This window comes from Amia ocellicauda, chromosome 5, assembly GCF_036373705.1.
Source record: "Amia ocellicauda isolate fAmiCal2 chromosome 5, fAmiCal2.hap1, whole genome shotgun sequence".
NCBI lineage: Eukaryota > Metazoa > Chordata > Actinopteri > Amiiformes > Amiidae > Amia > Amia ocellicauda.
In genome coordinates, this window is record NC_089854.1 from 21,896,937 (window position 1) to 21,919,711 (window position 22,775).

Genomic DNA, 22,775 nt, shown 5'->3' on the forward strand with positions numbered 1-22,775 from the left:
CTCACCGTTAACGCCAACGTTTAGAAACTCAATAAGCACAATGATCAATTTTCATCAGCCATTTCTGTGACCAAGACCATGAGAAAACATGCTCTACATCAGTTTTCAGAAGATAAAATATATTTATCATCAATATACAATCTAAACATTGGTTTCGAGCATTTCTCGTGGTTGGACGAGACTAAGAGTTCCCACCCCTGCCCTGCGTTTCGGTGTATCGGAGCCCCCGGCCCTCAGCCACCTTTTGCTGTCCCTTCTTGGGCGCGTTGCCCCAGGAGTTGCAGGACGAGTTGCTCTCCTGCGAGGCGGCGCTGTTCCACATGTCCCCCTCCTCCTGCTCCCACTGCCCTGCAGACATGCTCATCTCGTCCGCACTGCCTCCCCAACCATCTTGCATAGATTTGGAGGCTAGGAGAGGAACAACACAACCATGGAGAGGACTTCAATGAAACACAGATTATGCATGATTTTCTCCAACAAAAGCATTGGATTTAGATTTTCCTTTGCATGAGCTGTGGGAGAGGAAGTACCTGGCATGTTTTGGGTTAAATCACAAACGTAAAAGAGAGAAATGGAGGTGGGTTTAACCCCAAACATGCCATGGATAGAAAAAAAAACATTTCTTAGCACCCAATGTGTGTCGTCTGCAGTTACAACTCTACGCCACCAGACGTCAGCCTTGTAAAACAAATGAAGGTTTCTAAGATGAAAGCTGACTGCAAAAACGTATCTGATGGATGGGGGGCACTATTCAGGCTGCCACAATATAGCAAAATAAAAGCCTGGATGAATCTGAGGAGAAGAACTAAAATGATCTTTCACACAAAACAAGTACTGCACACTGAATGTCAGGATGTAGAAGCAGGGAGGGGTTACCTGGCTTGCAGGGGGCAGTTCCTGGAGGACCATTGCCCCTGCCGTAGGGCCCTGCGGGATCAGATGAGTTGTCCCCCCAGCCCCCGCAGCTGCCCGGGGGCTTTCCCCAGGCAGAGGTGCCGTTGTCCACGTTGGGGGCGGGAGAGGCCGGCTCGCCCCACGATGGCTCAGGTTTGGAGTGGACGCTGGGCAGCTCTCCCCAAGCTGCCAGAGAGAAGTCAGTTAATTAGATGTGTGACTAGATTGCTAATTAGTTAATTGCTATCCTGTGCGCCTGGTCCTGCCACTTTGGACCGACAGCAGAGCGAGCGGACGTTGGAACTGTAGTCCGCACACTTCTAGATGACACTAATCAATCTAAGTAAATAAAACAATGTTATTTATTTAATAACTGGTTGATTAGTGTCATCTAGAAGTGTGAGGTCTACAGTACCATCGTCCGCATCTACTGCCCCCGTGAACAGATCGTTGCACTGATCTCATCGCCACTAACGAGTGGAGATCTCTACTCCAGAGGGTTTGCCGCTCGTTGGGCATCCTGAACCTCACACTAAGCCCTCGACGGGTTGACACACTGCCAAATGAAATGCTGTAATGACCATTTAATGTCTGGCCCGTCTCCCTGGCAGTTGGCTGGTCGTGGCGTTGCTGTGAGTGTGATGTTTAATCCTTCCTTGGCTGGACCGTACACTTGGGCTGTCAGCAGGGGGAGCCTGACCACTCCAGTTGCACCACTCATAACCACCTACAGATGGCAGGTTCCCATAATGACAGATTGCCTTAAAGGGAAACCAAACTCTTTGGTAATTTGCTATTTTCACTACGTGTTTGTAAACGGCATTCCTTGGCTCACTCAGCCATCCCGATATTCACATCACCCTCATAACACGTAGATTCGAGGGGCATGCATTTCCTCAGGACCTTACTGGCTGGAAGGCTCCTACTGAGACCTTCTCAAAGCCACCCACTCTGACAGCAGGAACAACAGTGTTCACCATGCACTGCAGCTGGCATCAAGTCAAGACTCTGATCTGAGCAGATTTCAGAGATCTTCAGATCCAGACCCATTTCACTGACCAGCAGTGATTACAAAATGCTGAACATAACCAGGCAGTGTAACAACTGACATGAGGTACATAAGAGGACACCGTTATAATAATTATTGTGATTAATATACATTTCTTTGCAGACACCCATATCTTAATTACAATTGTTACATTATACAATTATTTTTACTTCCAATTAACCATCTATACAGCTGGGTTTGCAATGGAGTATTCTGGGTATGTGCATTGCTGAAGCAAAGCTGCTCATAAGGGGACAAACAGGCAGTAGGGCTGGGTGATATGACTTAAAAATAATAATCTATTTTTAGAAGTTTGGGCAATAAATGATATATATCTCGATATTTCTTGTTTTTATCCAATCAAGCTACAAAATAAGACGAAAGACATTAAAGCTACAAGTATTTCGTTAATCATTAACTATGCAAAACTAACAAATACCACATAAAGGCTGTCATGGTAAATATATGCAGAATGCAACACATTACAGCGCAAGTGTTGTGTGATTACTATTACGTGTGTTATGTTGTTATGGGATATATACACACAGTATGATTTACTGTCACATACCAATAACACAAGTAGTAGTGATCACGCAACACATGCGCTGTATAATGGTACAGATTCAGGTAGATTTACCACATCCGGGTTTATAGTGGCACATTTAACATCTGCTAGACAGGGACATTTCTTCTCTGACTGTCGCGTTTCAATTCTATTTACAGCACGTGTTAATAGAAAATAATGATAGTAATAATAATAATAATATTATAATAATATAAACTGTTGTACCACTTCACCATATTAACGAAACTTTCTGCATCTGTTTGCATTGCTTTCCAATTTATTAAAATGCAAACAAAACTTTATTATTCTATAATTGTATATATATATATATATATATATATATATTATATACATCTAAATTAGCGGGGGTGGGGGGTGCGATCGCGTATTGTCGGGAGTGCTTGCAGATTGAGTTTAGGAACGTGTACCTTTTGTCTAATTTGGTTATTCTGTGTCAGTTCACTCTCCTCCATGTCTGTTTGTGTTTCTGAATACAAATTTCTTGCCTGCACCCGGCACGTGTGGAAGAACCAGGAAGAACGCAAAGCGTCGTCCAAATGACGAAACATACTGCTGTAAAGAGTGGGATTTGCGACACCACAAAATAAATGATAGAGCATAATATGAAAAAATTAGACGTTTTTCTATCGTCACACAATATATATCGTCATATCACACAGCCCTAACAGCCACTGCCTGTGTTATTATTAATTATGATTCAAAACTTTTAAAAGAATAACTTGATAAAGCAATTCAAACAGCACACAGTCAGAAAGCTCAGAATCTTTTGCCGCTTTCTGTATGTAAGCAAACTGCCTCAGCCAATGCAAGTCTACATGCTTTTCATCTGCAGTTCCCTCTCAGGAGTTTCCCCAAGCACTTCCCCCCTGGCTCTGTGCGCAGCTGTTGAGCTGGGAGTATGCCGACTTAAAGGGCTACAATCTCAACAATGAAGCAGAGCTCCAGGCACACAAATGTGTGTAGTTAACACGACACGCAGGCCCTGCTTCTGCTGTGTCTCTGCAACTTGTGCAGGAGGTGGCAGCTCACACAAACCCACTCACAACTCACTGTCCTCCTAAAGAGGACCAACACAGGACCCCTGCCAACCGGATTTCACTGGTGATGATTAGAAGTCTTACCTGGCCCGACGAGGGGGGACCGGTTCTGCGGGGCACTTGTTTGGTGAGGTGCTGCCGCCTCGGACGCGCTGTTGTTGTTGGCATTGTTGGCGGCCGTGTGGCCATGGTTCTGGCCTGGAGGCTGGCCGTGGTGCGGGTGGTGGTGATGGTGGTGGTGGTGATGGTGGTGGTGGTTGCTGTTGTTGTTGCTGGGGGCAGCGGGGTTGTTGTTGCTGCTGCTGCTGCTGTTGTTGGGTGCCGGGCTGCTCTGGACCACAGGGTTGTTCCTGTCCCACATGTTGACAGTCTTGTTGCAGGAGCTCGGGTCACCCCAAGCTGAGGTACCGTCGTCAATCTCCATCTTGCGCCGGATCGAGGGAGGGGAGGGCTCTTCCCACCCGGTGGGCTCCCCTCCAGGCTCCTGTTTTACTGGCCCTCCTGCTCCTCCAGGTCCTCCAGGTCCTCCTCCCCCTCCTCCTACCACTCCTCCCCCACTACCCCCTCCTCCAACTCCTCCTCCTCCTCCCCCACCACCCCCTCCCCAGCCCGAGCCACTCTGCTTGACCGAGCCAGCGCCGCCCCAGTTTCCCACGCCACCTCCTGTGCCGCTGCTATTAGCGGTGTTGGCATCCTGGGGCTTGCCCCCCCACCCCTGCCCCAACGGAGCACTGGGTCGCTGTGCCTCCCCCCAGCCACCGCCCACCCCGGGGTTGGGCTTCCCCCAGTTGCGCTGGTTCTCCTTCCACCCTCCTTCCCCTTCCCAGGGAGTGGTAGTGGGGCCGTTCTTCTTCCCTTCACCGTGCTCCCCCCCCCAGTCTCCTCCAGCTCCGCCACCCCCAGCTCCTCCACTCCCGCCCCAGCCACCGTGGGAAGGTTTGGGCGCCTCTCCCCAGTTCTGAGATTTGGGCTTGGCAGGGGGCTCGTCCCAGCTGGGGGACTTCTCCTCAGACCCCCAGGACAGCCCAGTCTTGGGGATGTTGGCATTGTTGCCGCCGGCGGGGGCATCTCCCCAGCCTCCAGAACCGTTAGGGGCTTTCTTGACACTGGGCTGCTCACCCCAGCCGGAGCTGGACTGGCCCGGCGCTGGTGTGATGTGGCTGGGGGTGGGGTTCCCCCAGCCCGGAGCCGCCGAGGTATTGGACCCTTCGCCTTTGCCACCTGAGTTTGACATCTGAGCAGCGCTGGGGTTTGGGTTGGCAGCTCCAGGGGCCAGCTGGGCTCCGGCCGAGGAGGACGAGGCGGAGGTCGAGCTCCAGGCTTCGGTGCCGGTGTCGTTCTTGCGGTCGGCCCGCGCAACCTCTTCGATCTCCCACATGGTGTGCTGTCGGACCGGGGTCTGGCCCCAGCCAGTGTTGCACAGGACTCGGGGGTCCAGGTCTTGCCTGGGCAGGGGAGGGGCCGCTTCATGCTCGCTGGACGACCGCTCCCTCCGGCGGGACCGCCCCTCCAGACTGTCGTTGCTGCCCTCACTGGCTGGGGCGTTGGTTGCACGAGTCCAGGAGGGAAGCTGCTCCTGGGGGGGGGTGCCCGCCGCATCCCACCCTTTGGCCTCGCTGGAATGCTTGCCCCAATCTCCACCACCGGCCCGTACCCAGGCCCCCGCACCCCCCCCACCGCCGCCTCCGTTCCCGGGGCGGCCCCAGGCAGAGAGGAGGCCCGGACTGCTGGGTGGCCCCGAATCCCAGGCGGAATCCTTGGAGCACCCTGACTTGGCATCTCCGCTGCCCCAAACCGAGCCCCCCTCCCCGTTGACCTGCGAGGCTCCAGTGGGGGGCTGCACGAGGGACCCCATGCCGACAGAGACAGCACCCCAGCTGGGGAGGCCATGGATGGGGCTGAGGGGCTCCTGTTTAGTGTTATTTGGTCCGTCAGTGTTAAGGTTCTGAGGTTCGACGCTGAAAGACACATTCGTGGACGGGGAGGGGCGGGACTCGGTGGCGTCGGGGGGGAGCAGACCCCCCCAGGCGCTGCTGCCCCCGCCCCCTGCAAGGTTTCCATTGGCGCTGCCCATATTGCCACCGCTGCTGCTGCCCTGGGCCGGCGGGGCACCCGCTGGGGTGCAGAGGTTGGGGGGAGGAGGAGGGTTATTACCCCCTGGGCCCCCGCCCCCCATGCCAGTCCCCTCGTGGCCCAACACAGGCCAGGCAGCGGGGTTGGCGTTAGGGTTCAGGTTCAAGTTAAAGTTGGGGGTGCTCCAGCAGGGCTGGCCCCTCCCTCCCACTGACATGCTGTCGGTCTTCCCCTCTCCTCCGATGGCAGAGGGGCAGTGGGTGGGGCCGGAGCCCCAGCCCCGGCTGGCCCCGCCCTGGTTGGAAACCATGTTTCCCGAGTGGTTGGCGCTGGTTTTGCTGCTGGGGTGGTGGCCCTGGAAGTGGCCCTGCTGGCCCCCCGTGGCCATGCTCATGCTGCTACTGCTGCTGCTGCTGATCTCGGTGGCACAGTCAGTGTCCGTGGTGCATTCTGGGGGGGCGTGGCTGTCGCTGCGGGAAATGGAAGGCCACGCCTCGGTGTCGCTCTCGTCGATGATCACTTGATCCCAGCTGCTGCTGTTCGATTCACTCCGACTGGTGGGCTGGGGTCCCCAGTGGGGATTCTCATACTGGGTTCCCAGGCCACTCTGGTGGGGCGGCTCTGTGAGAGAAAGAGAGAGAGAGAGAGAGAGAGAGAGGACCAGGGCGTGAGACAACATAAACAAAAAGGAAACATGACAGGAAAACATTCTGCCCAGGGTTCCCCCAGAAATTGGCATCGGCATTACGGTCTGTTTAGATTTCTTGACTCGGGGGGGGGGGGGGGGTTGTTGGCATAGCGAACGAGACCGGAGGGGGGAGGGGGGTGGGGGGTGGTAGAAGGCGTAGCGAACAAGAGTAGGGGGCAGAGACAGAGTGCTTGAATTTCAAAACAGTTTTCTTTTATTTTGAGGTTCACAGATGTTCATGGAAAGGCTGTCCGTCTGGACCAAATACAGTTGCGGGAAAAACCCCGATTCTGCCCATTAAGATTGTCTAGCAGACAATTGGGTTAAAATATAACTCAGGTGTTTCTTCAACGCACCCAGAGCATCAACTTCTAATTTGGACATTAGAAGTTTGCACTAATGTCGGACTGGTCAATACAGAAAGACAAATGGAAAAAAGGAGGTTCGGGGGTCTCGATTGGGGGAACAGTCACATCCATCATCATTATCAGCCAAACCCAAAACACACAAAATCGTCCAATCTTCCAACAACATCAAAAAGTCAGGGCCTAAAGGTTTGTGTTGACGGGAAATGGGGGGATTCTCTTCTCTTGATGTTAACCTGGATATCACAGTAAACAAGGGACATGTCACTGGGTGCGGGGATCCACTTAACGGGTTCCTACAGTGCACCTGCACGGTGGAGATCAGTGCAGGTCCAGGGGAGGCCAGTGCATTCCAGCCCCATCCCACCGCCTGCAGAAGTCCATTAGTCTCCATTCCTCCTCCCTGAACGCGGACAGAGAGGGGGTGTTGGAGTGGAACGTCACTCATTTAGTGGAATCAAACCAAGATGGGCCCTCAATCCATCATCCCCACGACGCCAGGGCCGCAGCTGGAGCATGTGACACGGCAGGCACGTGGCTTGCCCCCCCAACTCTCGGATATTTAGGTAGCTTTCCACTGGCCTCATTCCCGAATGATACATGCCGATTATTATGGGAGATTTAACCCTTCAGTATCTCAATTAAAAGGAATAAAAACAGTTCTCATTTTTAACCGCCGCAATGTTAAGTACGAGAACGGAAGGCAGGTTTTCTAAAGCCAAGGCTTGCTTTAGAAAACCTGCCTTCCCTTCTGTTTGGAGAAACCGTGCTCATACTTGGCTCAACCCAAAAAAAGAAAAAAGCTGATAAAAGAACGACACAGAGCTGTAATCAAAAGATCAATTGTGTTTAAAGACCATGCATTTATATACATGCATTTCCCAACTACAGGTGTATGTTTTATAATAATAAAAGCGGCAACGTTCAGCCATTTTAAATGCCGAATCTAGAAACTCCAACGTGCCGTGTACTGGTGTGAGATAAGAGCCGGTAAAGCCGCCCCAGCCAATCAGAGCCCACGAGGTGCATCTGCAGGCGTGTGGCTTCCCTCTCTCTTCTTCAGAATCTCAGAGTCACCGCCACGGCTTCCTGTGAGGATGCGACCAATTTTTCCACTGTGCCTATGCAATATTATAATTATTGTTAATCAAATGCAGAGAACAACACTTATGGATGCTTCGTCACTGCGGAGCTGGATTGTTAAAGTAGCTTTTTCCATGTATACAATTGATTAAAACTGGACTATAAATGTTTTTATGCATTAGAAGTGGATGAAGTGCCGAAAAATTAAGCAGCTGTGAGGGACAATTAATGAATAATTTTAAAATAAATAGTAAATCAAAAAACCTTGAAGCTACACTGGTTTCAAAACATTCAAATATATTTTATTTTAGTACTTCAGGATGCAAACTTCCTAAAGATACAAACAGAATGTACTTCAGATAACTCGACAAACAGTATGTAATTCAGATAACTCGTCCCTTATCTCTCCTGCCCAGGGTGCGCTCTCTCTCTCGGCCCTTGGCGGGGGCACCGCGTGACACACGCAATGCAGGGACGCAGCGTCACTCCGCTGCCCCGTATTCCTCTCCTCTAGACAACATGCCAGTCCCCTCCGGCTGTCAGAACCACAGAGTGGAGCCGACTCCGGGTCACTGGGCTGAAAAAAGTATGCATTGCTGCTGGAGAACTGGTGCCAGTAAGGTAACAGCTCCTGCCTTATATCAACCAAATCCTCTCAAGAGGGCATCCCTTGAACCCGATACACAACAGCCCCTGCAGCCACTGGACTTCCAGTAACTCTGCATTCCTGAGCTGGGAATCCCACTACCCCCCACTTCCTCAGTTGGCACAGCAGATCAAAAACTACCTCGCATGGTCGCATAAAAATGTAAAAATAAAAGATGCCCTTGTATCAGGACAGAGAACAAGTGCAATTCGGTTTCCTGCAGAGTTAATCGCTTGGCAAGCATCTCCCTGGCACGCTTTCAACTCCTGTTTGTTATTGTTGTTGTTGTGGGTACAGGTGCATGTGCACAGGGCATCTCATGCAAAATCCTCACAGCAGCGACAGCACGCGTGTGCCAGCCGGCATCTTGACACCTCTGCAAGAATGAAAGAAATGCAGGAGCAAGAGCGAGAGAGATGGGGGAGGAAAAAAACGCTTCTGACACAGCACTGTCCTCTCCCCAGCGCAGTCCTGCTTTAAAGGACGCCATTTTATCAAACCTGAACTGCAGCCAAAAGCTTAGAGCTGCCGTGTCTCTGTCTCACTCGCTCTCGCTCTCTCGCTCTGTACTCTAAAAAAGGCAGAGCAATAAATTAATCATACAACCGAAAGCAGGCAGCTGTTTCTGTTTTTATATCATTCGAACTGTACCTCAGGAAAAGTGGGGAGGAAAAAAAAAAAAAACACAACTGAGAGAGAAAAAAAAAAAAAAGGGGCAAAAAACTAAAAAAACAAAGCGCTAACAGCAGGAAGAGGGGCTGCGGCAGACGCGTGAAATACCTGAGGAGAGGTGGCGCCCGACCATCCTGAGAGAGGCTAGGTTGTGTGTGAAGCCGTGGCCATCCCTGTTTCAATATGTCTGCTGCAAGACATCTGAGCCTCATTTTGAAAGGCTGCCAAGAAACGGCTGCTCTGCACGAACGACCGCCCCTCGGTCCCAGACTGGCTCGGCTTCATGCGACCTCTGGAGTGCTCTCTTTCTTTATTTATACATCTCCTCCCACCTTATATATATATATATATTTTTTTAATCATGCAAGGTTTTAAAAGCATGAAGGTATCTCCGTTCGGTGTGAATCGGGACACCCCGGTAAACTGAGGGGTGGAATAAGGAAAGACATAATGGAGAAAAACTACAACAACAACACAAACAGCTGCTTTATCTTCTGCCTCTACTTCAAACTGTCACACAATATTTAGCCTACACCACTCTGGCTGCAATTAGAAATGCGTCTCTCTCTCTCTCTCTCTCTCTCTCAGCCAAAAACAAAGCCACTGCAAGTTCTCCTATTGGCTGTCGGGGTAATGGGACTCTGCTTTATTCGTCTGCCTGCTGAAATGCTCTCCCTCTTGCACGCTCTCGCTCTCGAAAGTGGGTTTCTGTATTTATATCACAACAGTAAATCCTTGAATGCTCTGCATACCAGCATCCTCCCCCCATCCCCCCCACCTCTTAAAACACACACTCCAACACTTACATAAAACAAAGAGATCAATACGTTAAACGAAGCTCACATGGATGGATGTGGGCATGGAGCCAAACTCTAAATGTCTTTCCACACAGTGCTCAAGATAAAATAGAGTGAGAGAGAGAGAGAGAGAGGGAGGGGGGGAGTGAGAGGGAATACTAGCATGAAGGATCGCATTGTTTTTACTCGGTCCGAATGCCTCCTGAAAAAATATGTCTGAGGAGAACAGACCTCCATTATCGTGCGTTCACTCAGAGCCAGCTTTTTCTCAGGTCAATCAGGCCGTGATGTCATCAAAACTGCTTTGATTAAGGCTGAATTTTTAAACATCCCTTAACACAAACTCCAGAGTCTCAAATCAGAGGGCCGGCTTGGTTTCCCCTCCAACTCCAACTCTTCCTAAGGAGCCCAGCTTTCTGTCACACTTGGCATCAGACAGACAAGTCCGAAGGGTCCCAGCTGGGGAAACCAAGGGCTGATTAAGTCTCCGGGCCAGGGCCATGCTTGTGGAGATGGGGTCTGCGTTTCTGCGGCTCGGCAGGGCCTTGTAGAGCTGAGTTTTCACCTTGGCCACTTTGAGCCAACTATGGGGGGGTACAGGCAGTCATCCGTAATAATAATACAATTATAATAATGGAACATGACAAGGCTACCTTAGAACAAAGTACACTAATAATCCATCTTCATCATCTCTGTAGCTCCACAGGTCTCTACCTAAGCTCAGGGACACCACCTGGACCAACATGGCGGACGTCTGAGGACAAAATGGCCCACTTCCAGATCGTCACCGGCCAGCCGAGGGGGGGGGGGCTCTGCTGACACAGCTCAGGAACGGCCACAGATGGGGAGGAGAAATCCGCAGTGATTAGAAGCTGGGATCACACGGCACCATCTTGCCCCGGCCAGCTCACAGTCACATGACGGAAATCGAAGACAACAACATAATAAGAACAGACGGGGGCAGGGCAGTGCGCGGGTCCCATCGGGGAGGAGACCCCTAGCTCTCTCTCTCTCTCTCTCGCTCCTGGGATGCAGTGAAGCGCGTGACGACACGGAAGCGATCTAAGCGAGGTTCTGTCTGCGGTCGGAGCCCTGTGTTGTGGGGAGAATGATCTCGGAGACGCAGACGGCAGCTCCCAGCGCCGGGGAATGGGATAAAGGCTGTGCCGCAAGTCCTCACCGCAGGAGAGCCTGTTCCTCCAGCGCCAGAGCACTGAAACGCATCCATCCATCCCCAATCTAAACTCCTTGCCTAATCGGTGCTGGTGGGGAAGGAAAGCGCCAATGCGGTGCATTTTGTCACCAGAAAAGATCTTACAGATAAATAATCATTTCAGTCACAGGAGGGTTTTCAGTCATTTATAATCTGTTCTGTTTTTAAATATCCGTGGCATTTCTCTTTATTTGGGGATTTCTAAAAGCCTCTGACAGAAATATTAATATTTGATCCACAGTAAAGACACAAAAGCTGCAGTGATCTCTTGAAACATGTCGGACTTAAAATATGTCTGCGCTTCTTCAGTTGTATTGCCTGGGCTGCAAATCGGAGCTATTGTTTGCGTTTCAGCTGCAGGGACAGGTCTGGAGAAAGCAGCAGTGAATAAAATGCCCCCCTAAGTTTTGCCCATGTGTGCTTATTAAAGCCCGGAGCACAAAACAACTTTGGCACAATGGGAGATTTAAAAAACAAAAAGCGACCGAAAGTGTTTTAAAATGTCCTTCCTGGAGGAGGCTCATGCTCATGTCAGTCTATGGACAGCACCCTATGTTATAAAGATTGTAAAATCTGTAATCCCAGTGTCAGGGCAAGAGGGACTCTCCATAAAGCTGGTATTGCTAGGCTTCACGTCATAGTCAGCCAAGCAAAAGACTAAGCGGTTAATGTGCCTTTAAGGGCAATGACACAATCGGTAAGGCCCTGTCTGTGTGGGTGTGTGTGTGCGTGCGTGTGTAAGGCACACCTGCCCTGTCAATCAAGGCCACTTCTTTTTAAAGAAACAAACAAGCTCGTCGGACAGGAGGGCCCACCAGCACCCCCACCGTCCGGGGGTGGGCTTTCTGGCGACAGGAATGTTAATCAATTACAATATGAATTTAGAGAAGACGAGAACAAGACGCCAAACACCCACAACTGTCCCTTTAAAGCAGGGGTGGGGAACGTCCGGCCCCCGGGCCATATACGGCACAGAGGCTGTTTGCTCCGGCCCTAGAGTCCATTTGAAAAAATAATCTCTGTGACATACACTTAACACTAGAAGCGCAGAGCTTATGTAATAAACCTCTCTACTGCGTATTAACTGCATAAACATGAAAATAAATAAGTTATAAACACATTTACCTTGAATAGCCAAAATCTAGTTATTTTCACTGGTCATTAAAATACATAATGACTCAAATATAACCCATAATCCTGTCTGCCCTTTACAATAGAGTGAGTCTGGCGCTCCAGTGGCGATCTCTACCCGTCTAGTTTTTCATGTGCTTGAAAAACATGCATTGTACAGCATTACAGGTGTATTCTTACATCTGTATTCAGATTGAGTGGATACAGTGATTACAGTTTTGGACATGCCGTGTATATGAACATGACTGATTCAGGGGCATCAGTGACACTGGCAATGACAGATCATTCATGGGTTTGTGCCAGTGCTGTGAAAACAAATGGCAAATGGTCCAAATGGCACCGAGTGCTTTTACTCTACTGATCAATACACAATTGCTACTGCACGTAGTACAGAGTGCAATAGCGCAGGCACATCGCATGCAAAATAATGATTTATTATCAGCAGAGGAGCATTTATTGCGATGCTATATATTCGTGGAGTAAAAGTGTCACCCAAAGAGGGCTGTCACAATGCAGTGTGAGGTACGAGCTCATGCAGGGAAAGTGCAGAAACATGTCCTGTGTGACTGTACGAGCTGTCAGGTATGCAGGCTAAATATATAGTAAATAGTTTATTGAAATACACTGATTTTATTCAATGTAGCTTTGTATGTTGAAAACAAAGTTTACACAGTGTTGAAAATGTTTACTTTAGTGTACAATTATGTTTTGATAAATGCAATATTAATTTTTTAAACTATAAAATATTGCTTTTGAGCATTATTACAATATTTACGTTTACATTTGTTTCATTACCTTATTGTATGCCTTTTTTGAGCTTTTTGCTTATTGTAGGCTATATAGTTATTTATGTTTTGACTGCAGTGTGTGCGTTTAGAAAAACATGATTTGTTCTTGCATTAGAATGTAAATTTCATCTATATTAATGTTTTGATGTAGGTGTATTAATTAAGGTTGCGGCCCATGAATACATTTGTGAACACTCGAATGGCCCTTGATAGGAAAAAGGTTCCCCACCCCCGCTTTAAAGCCTGTAAAGCAATATTGACCAGGCCATCTAATTCATACAATGAATTCTCCTTTAATCTGCAGACAGGCACCCATCTTAACCAAGGTTTTGTTTGATTAGTTTCTCTTGACAGTAAAGCTTAAAATGCGGTTACTTCTGTTGGCGTTCCTCTTTCAGCCTCAGAGTGACATGAATTTTTAAATTTCATCTGAGATAACTGCTAATGTGAACATTAATACCAGATTGGGACTAAAACACTTCAATAACCGATCAGAAGGAGCGAACCCTGATGTGCCACTGAAGGTTCTGCGATGTTTGTTTACAGTAATCCATCGATGAGTGATACCCAGCTGCCACTGGGGAGCCGTAATCACAGACCAAAGCATTTTCCCCACAGACAGCCATTACAGCCCAGACAACAGCAGTATTATTAATACATCGCAGACCCAATTGAGTATCCCCGTTTACTCTTAATCCTATATATCTGTGAGTTATCCAGTTTCGGCTCTATTACTGAGGTAGCGCCGGGCCATCAATCTTACTGCTGTATAATGAAGAGATAATCCCTGCGCAGTCAATGACCGCCCCCCCCCACCCAAAAAAAAAAAATGTAAATAAACCAAAGTAATCACAGCGTTATCCAGGGGAAGCAGAATGAGACGACTTCCACCCAACGTCCCGTTAAATCAGTCTGGTATTGCGTACAAACACTGTGCAGGCGAGAGGCAGGTTCGTTTCTCCACAGAAATAAACGGGTTAAAGACACGCAAAACAATGCATCTATCAGGTTTGGTTTCTCTCTCTCGCACCCTGGGCACACAGGGAGTTGTCGCACAACGCCGCTCATGTTCAGGGCGGGGCAGACGAGGCGGCCGAGGGGCTTGGCTTCGCAGCGGCAGAGAACAGAGACCCCTTTGTGTCGACTCTCTGGCTCCCTCGGCACCCAGCGGCCGGCCCCTGCAGCCAAGGTTTTCTCAGCGTGTCGGTCAGCTGTTTGTCACTGTGTGTCCTCCTCTGCCCAGAGGGGGGAGTGTGTGAGTGTGTGTGTGTGTGCGCGTGTGTGCGTGTGTGTGTGTGTGGGGGGGGACTGCACAGAGCTTTCTGAGGTCTGGAGGCCCTGCTGGAGGATCTCTTTAAAACAAAAATCCTTTAACGTCAACTCTAACAGGGAGAGACAAGTCGCAGAGGCGCAGAGCAGCGAGGCCCGGATGAGTCACGCGCCTTTACTGTAAGCTCTGAGTCATAAAACCCAGAGCGCTGGTGCCGTGCCACGGCCGCTCGCTGCTCTGTCCACAGCTCCTCCGCAGAGCTGCTGAAACAAGGGTTTCCTCTGGAGGGAGAGGACAGGAGCGAGGAACCACAGCACAAAAAGGCCTCCCTCCGCAAGAACCGTCTCAACACCTCTCACGGCATCATACGTCACCGTGGCAGCTTCGCACAGTGAAATAAGTGAGAGGTATCACTCTGCATTACTATTAAAACAACTACTACTACTGCAAAGCTACTCCCTGGCTGCTCCTCCTAAGGGTGGTTCAGAGAGATTTTCAGCAACAGTTCCACGCATCAGTGTCCCGTAGGCTAGAGAAGCAACGCTTTCACACAGTCTCACCCCGAGACGCATCGATCCACATTAATCTACCGTGGGCCACCAGACGTATCAGACCCTTGCAAATACCTGGCGCGCCAAGCAGCGTTCAATAATAAATGGTTTACTCGGGATTGCGAAAGAGACAGGAACGCCAGCGGAACTGTAAAGGTCACCCCGGCATGTGTGGCACGGGTTCATTAACTTCCAATCATACACATGTGTGTTGACCTTCAACGCAGTGGAGGCTTTAGTTTCGCAAAAACAACAGCGTGTTTATTTAAAGCCCCTTCGTCAATTAATATGAAATTATAGAGAGGGGAGAAATACCACAGATGGAAACACCTGGTTTTCTAGAGTCAACAACATCCATGCAATCAAGAAAATTATTTTATTATTTTACTGCACTTTTCAGTAGTTCCCACTCAGATCCAAATAAAAACATTATGTAAAGGTTATAATTACAATGAGTATAAAATGATTAAAAGCTTCAGTAATGCTGTGTCTCGAATATTCGAAAAAAAGGTACAGATTATCTATATAATTATTTTAATCGTAGAAAGCTGCTGAATCACTCGGCTCTGAACCCACGAGAGCAACACATATTCCTAAGGAAGAAAACACGCCACAAACATACTAAAACACATGATTACATGCAATGAAGGAAGGTACACGATCAGAGAAATCGGTACAGCTCATTGTAAGAGTGTAAATCATGACCCACAGTTGTAGGCACATATGCTGTCCACGGTTTGCTAAGCCATGCCAATCATAAAACCCACATTACTGTTAACAACAACAACAATGCCGGTGAAGAGGCTCACCTGTGTGCGGTTTGCTGGGCGGGGGCTGCGGGAGGCTGCCGGCGCTGCGGGGGGGAGAGTGCGCCCCCGGCTGGCCCGGGCTGAGGGGGAGGGTGCCGGTGGGCAGTGGCTGTCCCCTTTTCAGTAGCTGCTTGTGCTCGTGCTGGCGGAATCGCGGGGGCACCTCGCGGGGAGGGTAGCGCGGGGTGGCCGGCTGCTGCTGCTGGGCGCTGGGAAGAGCTCGCTTGCCATTGCCACCGTTGCTAACCGCGGGGATGGATGGAGTCACGCTGGGGTTGGCCGGGTGGGGAGGGCTGGGGCTGGCCTTGGCAGATTCTGGCACTGTGGAATAAGCAAACACACACAGAGGTTTGGGGTTTCTGTTGTCGAGCTAGTAAATAAGACTGAGCGTGTTCAGCAGTTTAAATCATGTTAAAATCAATCACATTTCACAAATCTGGAAGGAAAAGCACAAAATACATTATTCACCAGGCAGGGAAAAGGTGAAACACACACATGTGCTTTGTGCAACTGATATACTACACAACCACAAGTGCAAAGAGAGGACGCTTCATTCGCTCACAACGAGAATTAAGTGCTGTGATTTGAGAGAGTTACAAAGTTTGGTTTTTTGTTTTACATTTTTTGCTGCATCTTGTACCTTTTCTGCCTCTCAATGTCTTTTCTGTGCAACTTGGATAGTTCTTCGTGAACCGAAAAGCCAGGGCCCGAACACACAACACACACGCCCAATGGTACGTATGCTACAAACGCATGTCAAAGCTAATAAGTGGCTTCATTGGAAACTACATTGTCTCTTACAGTAAGTGTAGATTAAAAAGCCCCCCCCCAACCTTAAAAGACTGCACAACACAGGACTTTCATCTCGGCTCGCCTGGGGCTACAGGAGACTGACAGCGAGAGGCGCTGGGGAAAATTAATTTCAAAGAGCCAGGGCCGTCTTCTCAGTCTTCTCAACTCAAGAGCGGCCTGGACAATATTCTTCCACCGCGTGACGGTAAGAACAAGAATAAAAACACAAACAAGAAGGTCTGAGGATGAGTGGGAGAACATATTGCATCCTAGTCTTTCTTTCCTGCGATCTTTCGTGGGTCACCTGATCGTGAGCAGCCGGAACCGCTTACTCTAATTCACGAATTTGTCAACACTTTCCCCGTCAACTATTACAAGTCAAATAAAATAACTATAAAGCCAATGTTGCAGTGACAACAAGATCTGGAGTGCGATCAGGTGAGATATGAAACTGACACGTGGGAAAAAGGGGGAGAAAAAAAATGTAAAAATGTAGACCATGTATGTTACGCAAGTTGTCTTTTGCTGTCGAACAATCGTGGATTATTTAACTACGTTCGAGTAAAGGAAACCGATCTACGGTGGCTTGCAAGGTATCAGGGTCGGGTTTATTCCAGGAGGGGTTTTAAAATGCAGAGCAAGACGGTGGCGCTGTAAAGCAGGTGTTCACAGACTGGAAAAACAAGCAGTCCGCTGGGGGAGAGCAAAGGAAGTGGGTCAGGAAGCCAATTATACCGACGCTTCCCCCGAGAGAACCTTATTGGCAACCGAACATGAGACACCCTGCCTTTCACACCAACATGACGGAGGGGAACGCCACACCCTGGGAGGAGCAGCCGGGTCAGTCCTTTCCCACACCGGCAACCTCAGATAGCTGGAGCGACTGTGAGGGGCAGATTGGAAAGTCCGAGGTATGCCGAACACATCTGGAGGGAAAAGGGTGAAGAAAACATCAGGGACCATCACCTCCCCAACACGGCACTTGGTGAAGGATCAGAGCGAGGCAGCACGACGCCAAGTGGCAGTTTGTAAACACGGCAGGAAAACTTTTTAACGGTTCAATAAAAATGTACCAAAAAAAACAAACAAATCAACCATATCATGTGTTAATATGGTGGAAGTCTTAGCAGTTCCTGGACAGAAGTAACGACTGAGAGATTCAGCTCTAAGAGAAACAGTCTGATCTGAGGAAATCGCCACCTGTCATACACTTAAAATGCCTAGTGACCTAACGGTGATACTACTTAACTGCTTAAACCTAATACACACACACACACGTGTACACATACACACCATCTGAACAAATCTACTGGTCTGGCATTAAGGGGAAAGTAAGTGTCCTCAGCCCACGCATGCTCGGTTGGTGCCAAAACCTCCCTCTCAGGAAGGAATTATAAAAACAGACACCTACCTATTGCCTAACGGGACACAGCGTCTGCGCAGGACACACAGACATGCACACACACACACACACACACACACACACACACACACACACCCCCCTCCCCGTCACAGCGGAGAGATTAACAGGCCGTCCCCCTTGCGCAGCCTCCCTGCAGCCTGTGACGCCAATGCCTGATTAAGACCAGGCCGCCCCTCTCTCTCGCTCTCTCTCTGGGTGAAGCAGGAGAGGAGACTGTGTTTTCACTCCTTTTTTTCTCCCCCTCCCCCTCTCCTCCTCCACCACCCTCCCCCCTCCTCTATCCCTCTCTCCCTCCCTCCCTGTTCATCTATTTCAATCACCTCATTGTTCACTGCCGGTTTGAATATATTACAGGAAGCAGATGGACCACATAATTCGGTGCTGTTTTCTCGGCCAACCTGCGACGTGATTTCTCTTCGGCTTTTATTTTAGCATTACGTATGTGTGTGTGTGTGTGTGTGTGTGTGTGTGTGTGTGTGTGTGTGTGTATATATATATACACACTCACATTCATATATTATTCTACATTAAAAATAATCTTGGCACCGATAGCAATACTTTAAATCTGGTCTCTGACGTAGATCCTTCTGGAAGCTTTCGGTGTAGCAGCCTGCCTTGTACTGCACTGGCCACGGTGTTGTAGGGGCAGGGAATCAAAGACAGGGAATAGTCGGATGGGTGGGGGGATTGGACACAGAAACACTGGTTCTCCCACGGTCCTCTGCTCCTCCACCAGCCAGGACGGCCCGCTAGGACCCACTATTCTCATCTTCCTGCGATTTTTGGTCCATTTTCCATCAGGCAATTAAGACAAACAACCCACTCATATTTCCCATTTCAAATGAGTCACTTTTATATCTCAACGAATGTAAAAAAACAATCGTTCCTCTTATTACAGCAGAACAGATCAGACGGCACACTCAAAATTTAAATCTAGCCAATGTGAAATACTTAATTGGCAAACAAGAAAAACTCTCAGTCCATAAGATTAGATAGAAGGTCAGCCCTTCAGATCAACTGTGATTGTAACAAAAACAAACGAATGGGTAAATAAATGATTTGGCTCAATGAGATATCATCTTATATTTTGCTACAGCAAGGAAAAAAAAAATCTAGTTAACCATAAATAGCAGTGAATCTGCTTGTCATCGGATTTAACTTAAGATCTCTATGGCCTGTTTTAATTTCCACACTAAATTGCACGTCTTTTATCCAGCCAGTGAGACTTATCAGGACAGAGAGAGAGAAAGCAATTGGCAATCAGGAAATCCAATCACTAATACACACCTTCCTGGTCAGCCCAAATCAACATAGTAGAATTTGAATAAATCTGGCTCTTAAAATCTTAAATCAAATATTTGAAAAAGCAGCTATAAAATCAAAACTGATCAAAATTGAAAATCAAAAACACAAAGAGGAGAACTGGTTTGATAAGGACTGCAATACAATAAGGAAGGAAATTATCAAACCAAAAACACAGAGAACCAGATAACCCAGATTTACACCTTAGTTACTGTGAAACACTCAAACATTAAAAAAAAAGAGTCCATTAACACAAACAGATTCTGGGAAAACTTGAAAATAAATCAAAACCTGAAGAATTGGCCATCCAAAATGGAGATATTTGGAAAGACCACTTTGAAATACTTTATGAAAACATTCACTACACTGAGAAATCAGTTCAGAATGATATCAGTGTGGAACTAAAAAGAATGGAATTGGCATTTAAAGACACCCAGAAACCCCATCACTGAGCAGGAACTGCAGGAGAAGCTGTGCGCCCTGCCGCCCAGGAAACCCTGCGGGCCTGAGGGCATCTCTGAAACACAGCAGCCCCTGCTACGGCTGTTCAACCTGGTGCTCGGTGTGGGCCACTTCCCTGACATCTGGAATAAAGGACTGATCACCCCGATTCATAAGAGTGGAGACAAATTGGACCCTAATAACTACCGGGGCATCTGTGTGAGCAGCAACCTGGGGAAGGTGTTCTGCAGTATCATTAACGCCTGGATACAGCCCTTACTGAGCACAGTGTCCTGAATCAGATTGGCTTCCTACCAAAACACCACACAACTGATCATATTTACACCCTACACACCCTCATAGACAAACACGTCCACCAAAATAAAAATAAAATATTTGCTTGTTTCATAGATTTAAAAAGAAGCATTTGATTCAATCTGGCACGAAGGTTTATTTTACTAACTTCTCCAAAGTGGTGTTGGCGGTAAAGCATATGACATCAAATCAATGTATACAGGAAACGAATGCAGAGTTAAAAATGGGCACAAAAGAACAGAGTTCTTCACTCAGGGGGGAGGAGTGAGGCAGGGCTGCAGTCTGAGCCCAACACTGTTCAACATCTACATCAACGAATTGGCAATGGGCTCACCCTACATGACACAGAACTCAAGTTCCTGCTCTATGCAGATGACCTGGCCCTGCTAGAGGAGCACTGTCAGACCTGGGCCCTGGCAGTAAACATGAAGAAGACAAATATTATGATATTCCAGAAAGGTACCACTTCACTTAAGGAAACAGCACCATCGAACACTGCACCTACCTAGGCCTCACACTCAGACTGCTATCGGGCCCTAAAAAGACACTACACATTGGCAGAATCTTAGTTTAATAACGAACAAAAAACACAAAAGGATCATGACCAAATACAGGCTCAGTGAGCACATCCTGGCAATCAAGACGGGCCGACACAGGCAGACCTGGCTGCCCAGAGAGGACAGGCTGTGTCCCTACTGCCAACGCAGAGAAGTTGAGACAGAGCTGCACTTTATTCTAAAATGTGAAAAATATGAACATTTACAAGCACAATTTTCCTCCACAATAGCAGATCTCTATATGAGATTTCCAGACCTGCCAGACTCACAGAAAGTGCCAGTCCTTCTAGGAGAGACCAGCTGCATATTACTGGCAGCCCAGTATACAGCTGCCCGCCACAGCCTGAGGGACACAGTGGACACTCAGTCCACTCACACAGGGGACACCCCTGGACACAGGCAATGACACCTATGCTACACCTAAGTATTATTATCATCAGTATTCATTTTATGTCTCTCTGAATTATTGTTCAAATTTACTAATTTAAATGAACCGGTTAATTGTTTACCATACATATGTGTATTTATGTATGTATGGAAATGTACATGTATATGTTTTGAAACTGTTTGTTCTGTCACCATTGCTTTGGCAATACTTATTTCTAATCATGCCAATAAAGCACCTTGAATCTGAATTTTGAATTTGAATTTGAGAGAGACAGACAGAGAGAGACAGAGACAGACAGGGAGAGAGGGATACTACCTGGCTGAACCAAAAAATATCCAGAAATTAAAATTTCTCCTATTGAATAGATTACATGAGACCCCCACACTCGAAGCTTTAGAGAGTGCTTTTCATGTTCAAACTACAGAAAGGAGGGAGAGAGCAAGAGAACGGGGCACCAGAAAGAAAGAGAAATAAAAACATTCCTCCCTTTTAGGTAAACCAAAGGAATTTAATTGAAGTTGAAGGGTGGCAATTAGCTCATTTATTAGAACACACGAACGGGAAATTCCATTAAACTATCTAACTGAAGCACTCTCTGCGTGCTCACCTTCCGAACCCCTGATCATAGTCTTCAAAGATGAATAGTTAATTAAACAGCAGAGCGATGAATGCGGAGAAGAAAACCCTTTCTAAACATGGCGAGGTATTACTCACTCGGCAATTAAAAAGGTTACGGTGGCTCGGCTTGTTGTGAATGCGTCTCTCTCTCTCTCTAGCGAAATTGTCCGACGGTCAGGTGTGTGGCATCTTTCACGAGGAGGGGAGAGACGGTCAAGAGAGCGCAGTCAGAGAGCTCCTTTACTAGCGCTGTACGTTCATAACAAAGAAATCTGCTCGATAGGAGTGAAACGCAGGAGAGATACAGACACCTGACGCTGTCTCTGCAAAACTGCGGCCCCCCGGCCCCTCTGAAGAACGGCTCCTGTCTGGGGGGGGCACGCAGGGCCCATCTGTCTGTGGGGGACGCAGGGAGCCGCTGGTTGTTATGTAGGACGAGCCCGTTATCCAGATACCGGGCTGTCGTCATGCAGATGCCAGCTGTATGATGCACAATCCCCCCCCCTCACTCCACGGACTGCATCCCTAATGCCCGCTCTCCATCCCCACCATCCTAACATTTAAGAGCTCTCTTAATGGGCTCTGGAGAACATCTCCACCCATCACAATCAAACATACAATTAATAATAAATATACACACATTTTATTTATCTGTATACACACACACATTACAGACGACCCCTGTAGTTAAGGTCTAATTGGTTCCTGGAGAGCCATGGTAAGTTGAGCTGTATTTCCCAGAGGTCATGTGTTATTAATGATGGTTCTGTTCCTGGAAACCCGTTTTGTACCCTAAAAATTCCCAAACGGACTACGGAATAGGAGGAAAGCTGCACAAAACAGTAATAAAAGTCTTTCAAAACATGTATTTTTTCAAAACAAAACATCTAGATCTATATATAAACAAACAAATCTACAGAGGTGGTTGTAAGTCGGCGTTGCCTGTATGTATGTATGTATGTGTGGGTGTGTGTATATATAAAAAAACATGCACTATCCTTATGCACATTCATCCCTTTCACGTCCGCCGCAATAATTAAAAAAGCCAAACGATTCAATCTGTCTTCATTTACTCCGCATCGATGAGCGGTGCCGTCGCACTCAGAGGCTCCAGACGCCCGTGAGCCGCAGCGATCCGTCGACACACTTTTATCAAGACATATAGACTGAAGACAGAAATACTGAAGGGGTCTTTGCCCATTTGGAATTTTAACCTTACCCAAACATTTACATTGTGCCTCCACCACACCTCCTCTTTGTTTTCATTGCAATGAAAATGCATCTTAAT

General features: G+C 48.1%; 1 protein-coding gene across 1 annotated transcript in view; it reads right to left on the reverse strand.

The window, feature by feature from the left end:
* Positions 1-22,775, reverse strand: part of LOC136749779 (trinucleotide repeat-containing gene 6C protein) — a 53,130-nt gene that overhangs the window by 12,601 nt on the left and 17,754 nt on the right. The window contains exons 4-8 of the mRNA XM_066704313.1: positions 15,652-15,972; positions 4,127-6,259; positions 3,650-4,057; positions 877-1,080; positions 242-408 (exon numbers count right to left, since the gene is read on the reverse strand). Coding sequence (XP_066560410.1) covers positions 242-408; positions 877-1,080; positions 3,650-4,057; positions 4,127-6,259; positions 15,652-15,972 — 3,233 coding nt within the window. The remainder of the gene's footprint in view (positions 1-241; positions 409-876; positions 1,081-3,649; positions 4,058-4,126; positions 6,260-15,651; positions 15,973-22,775) is intronic.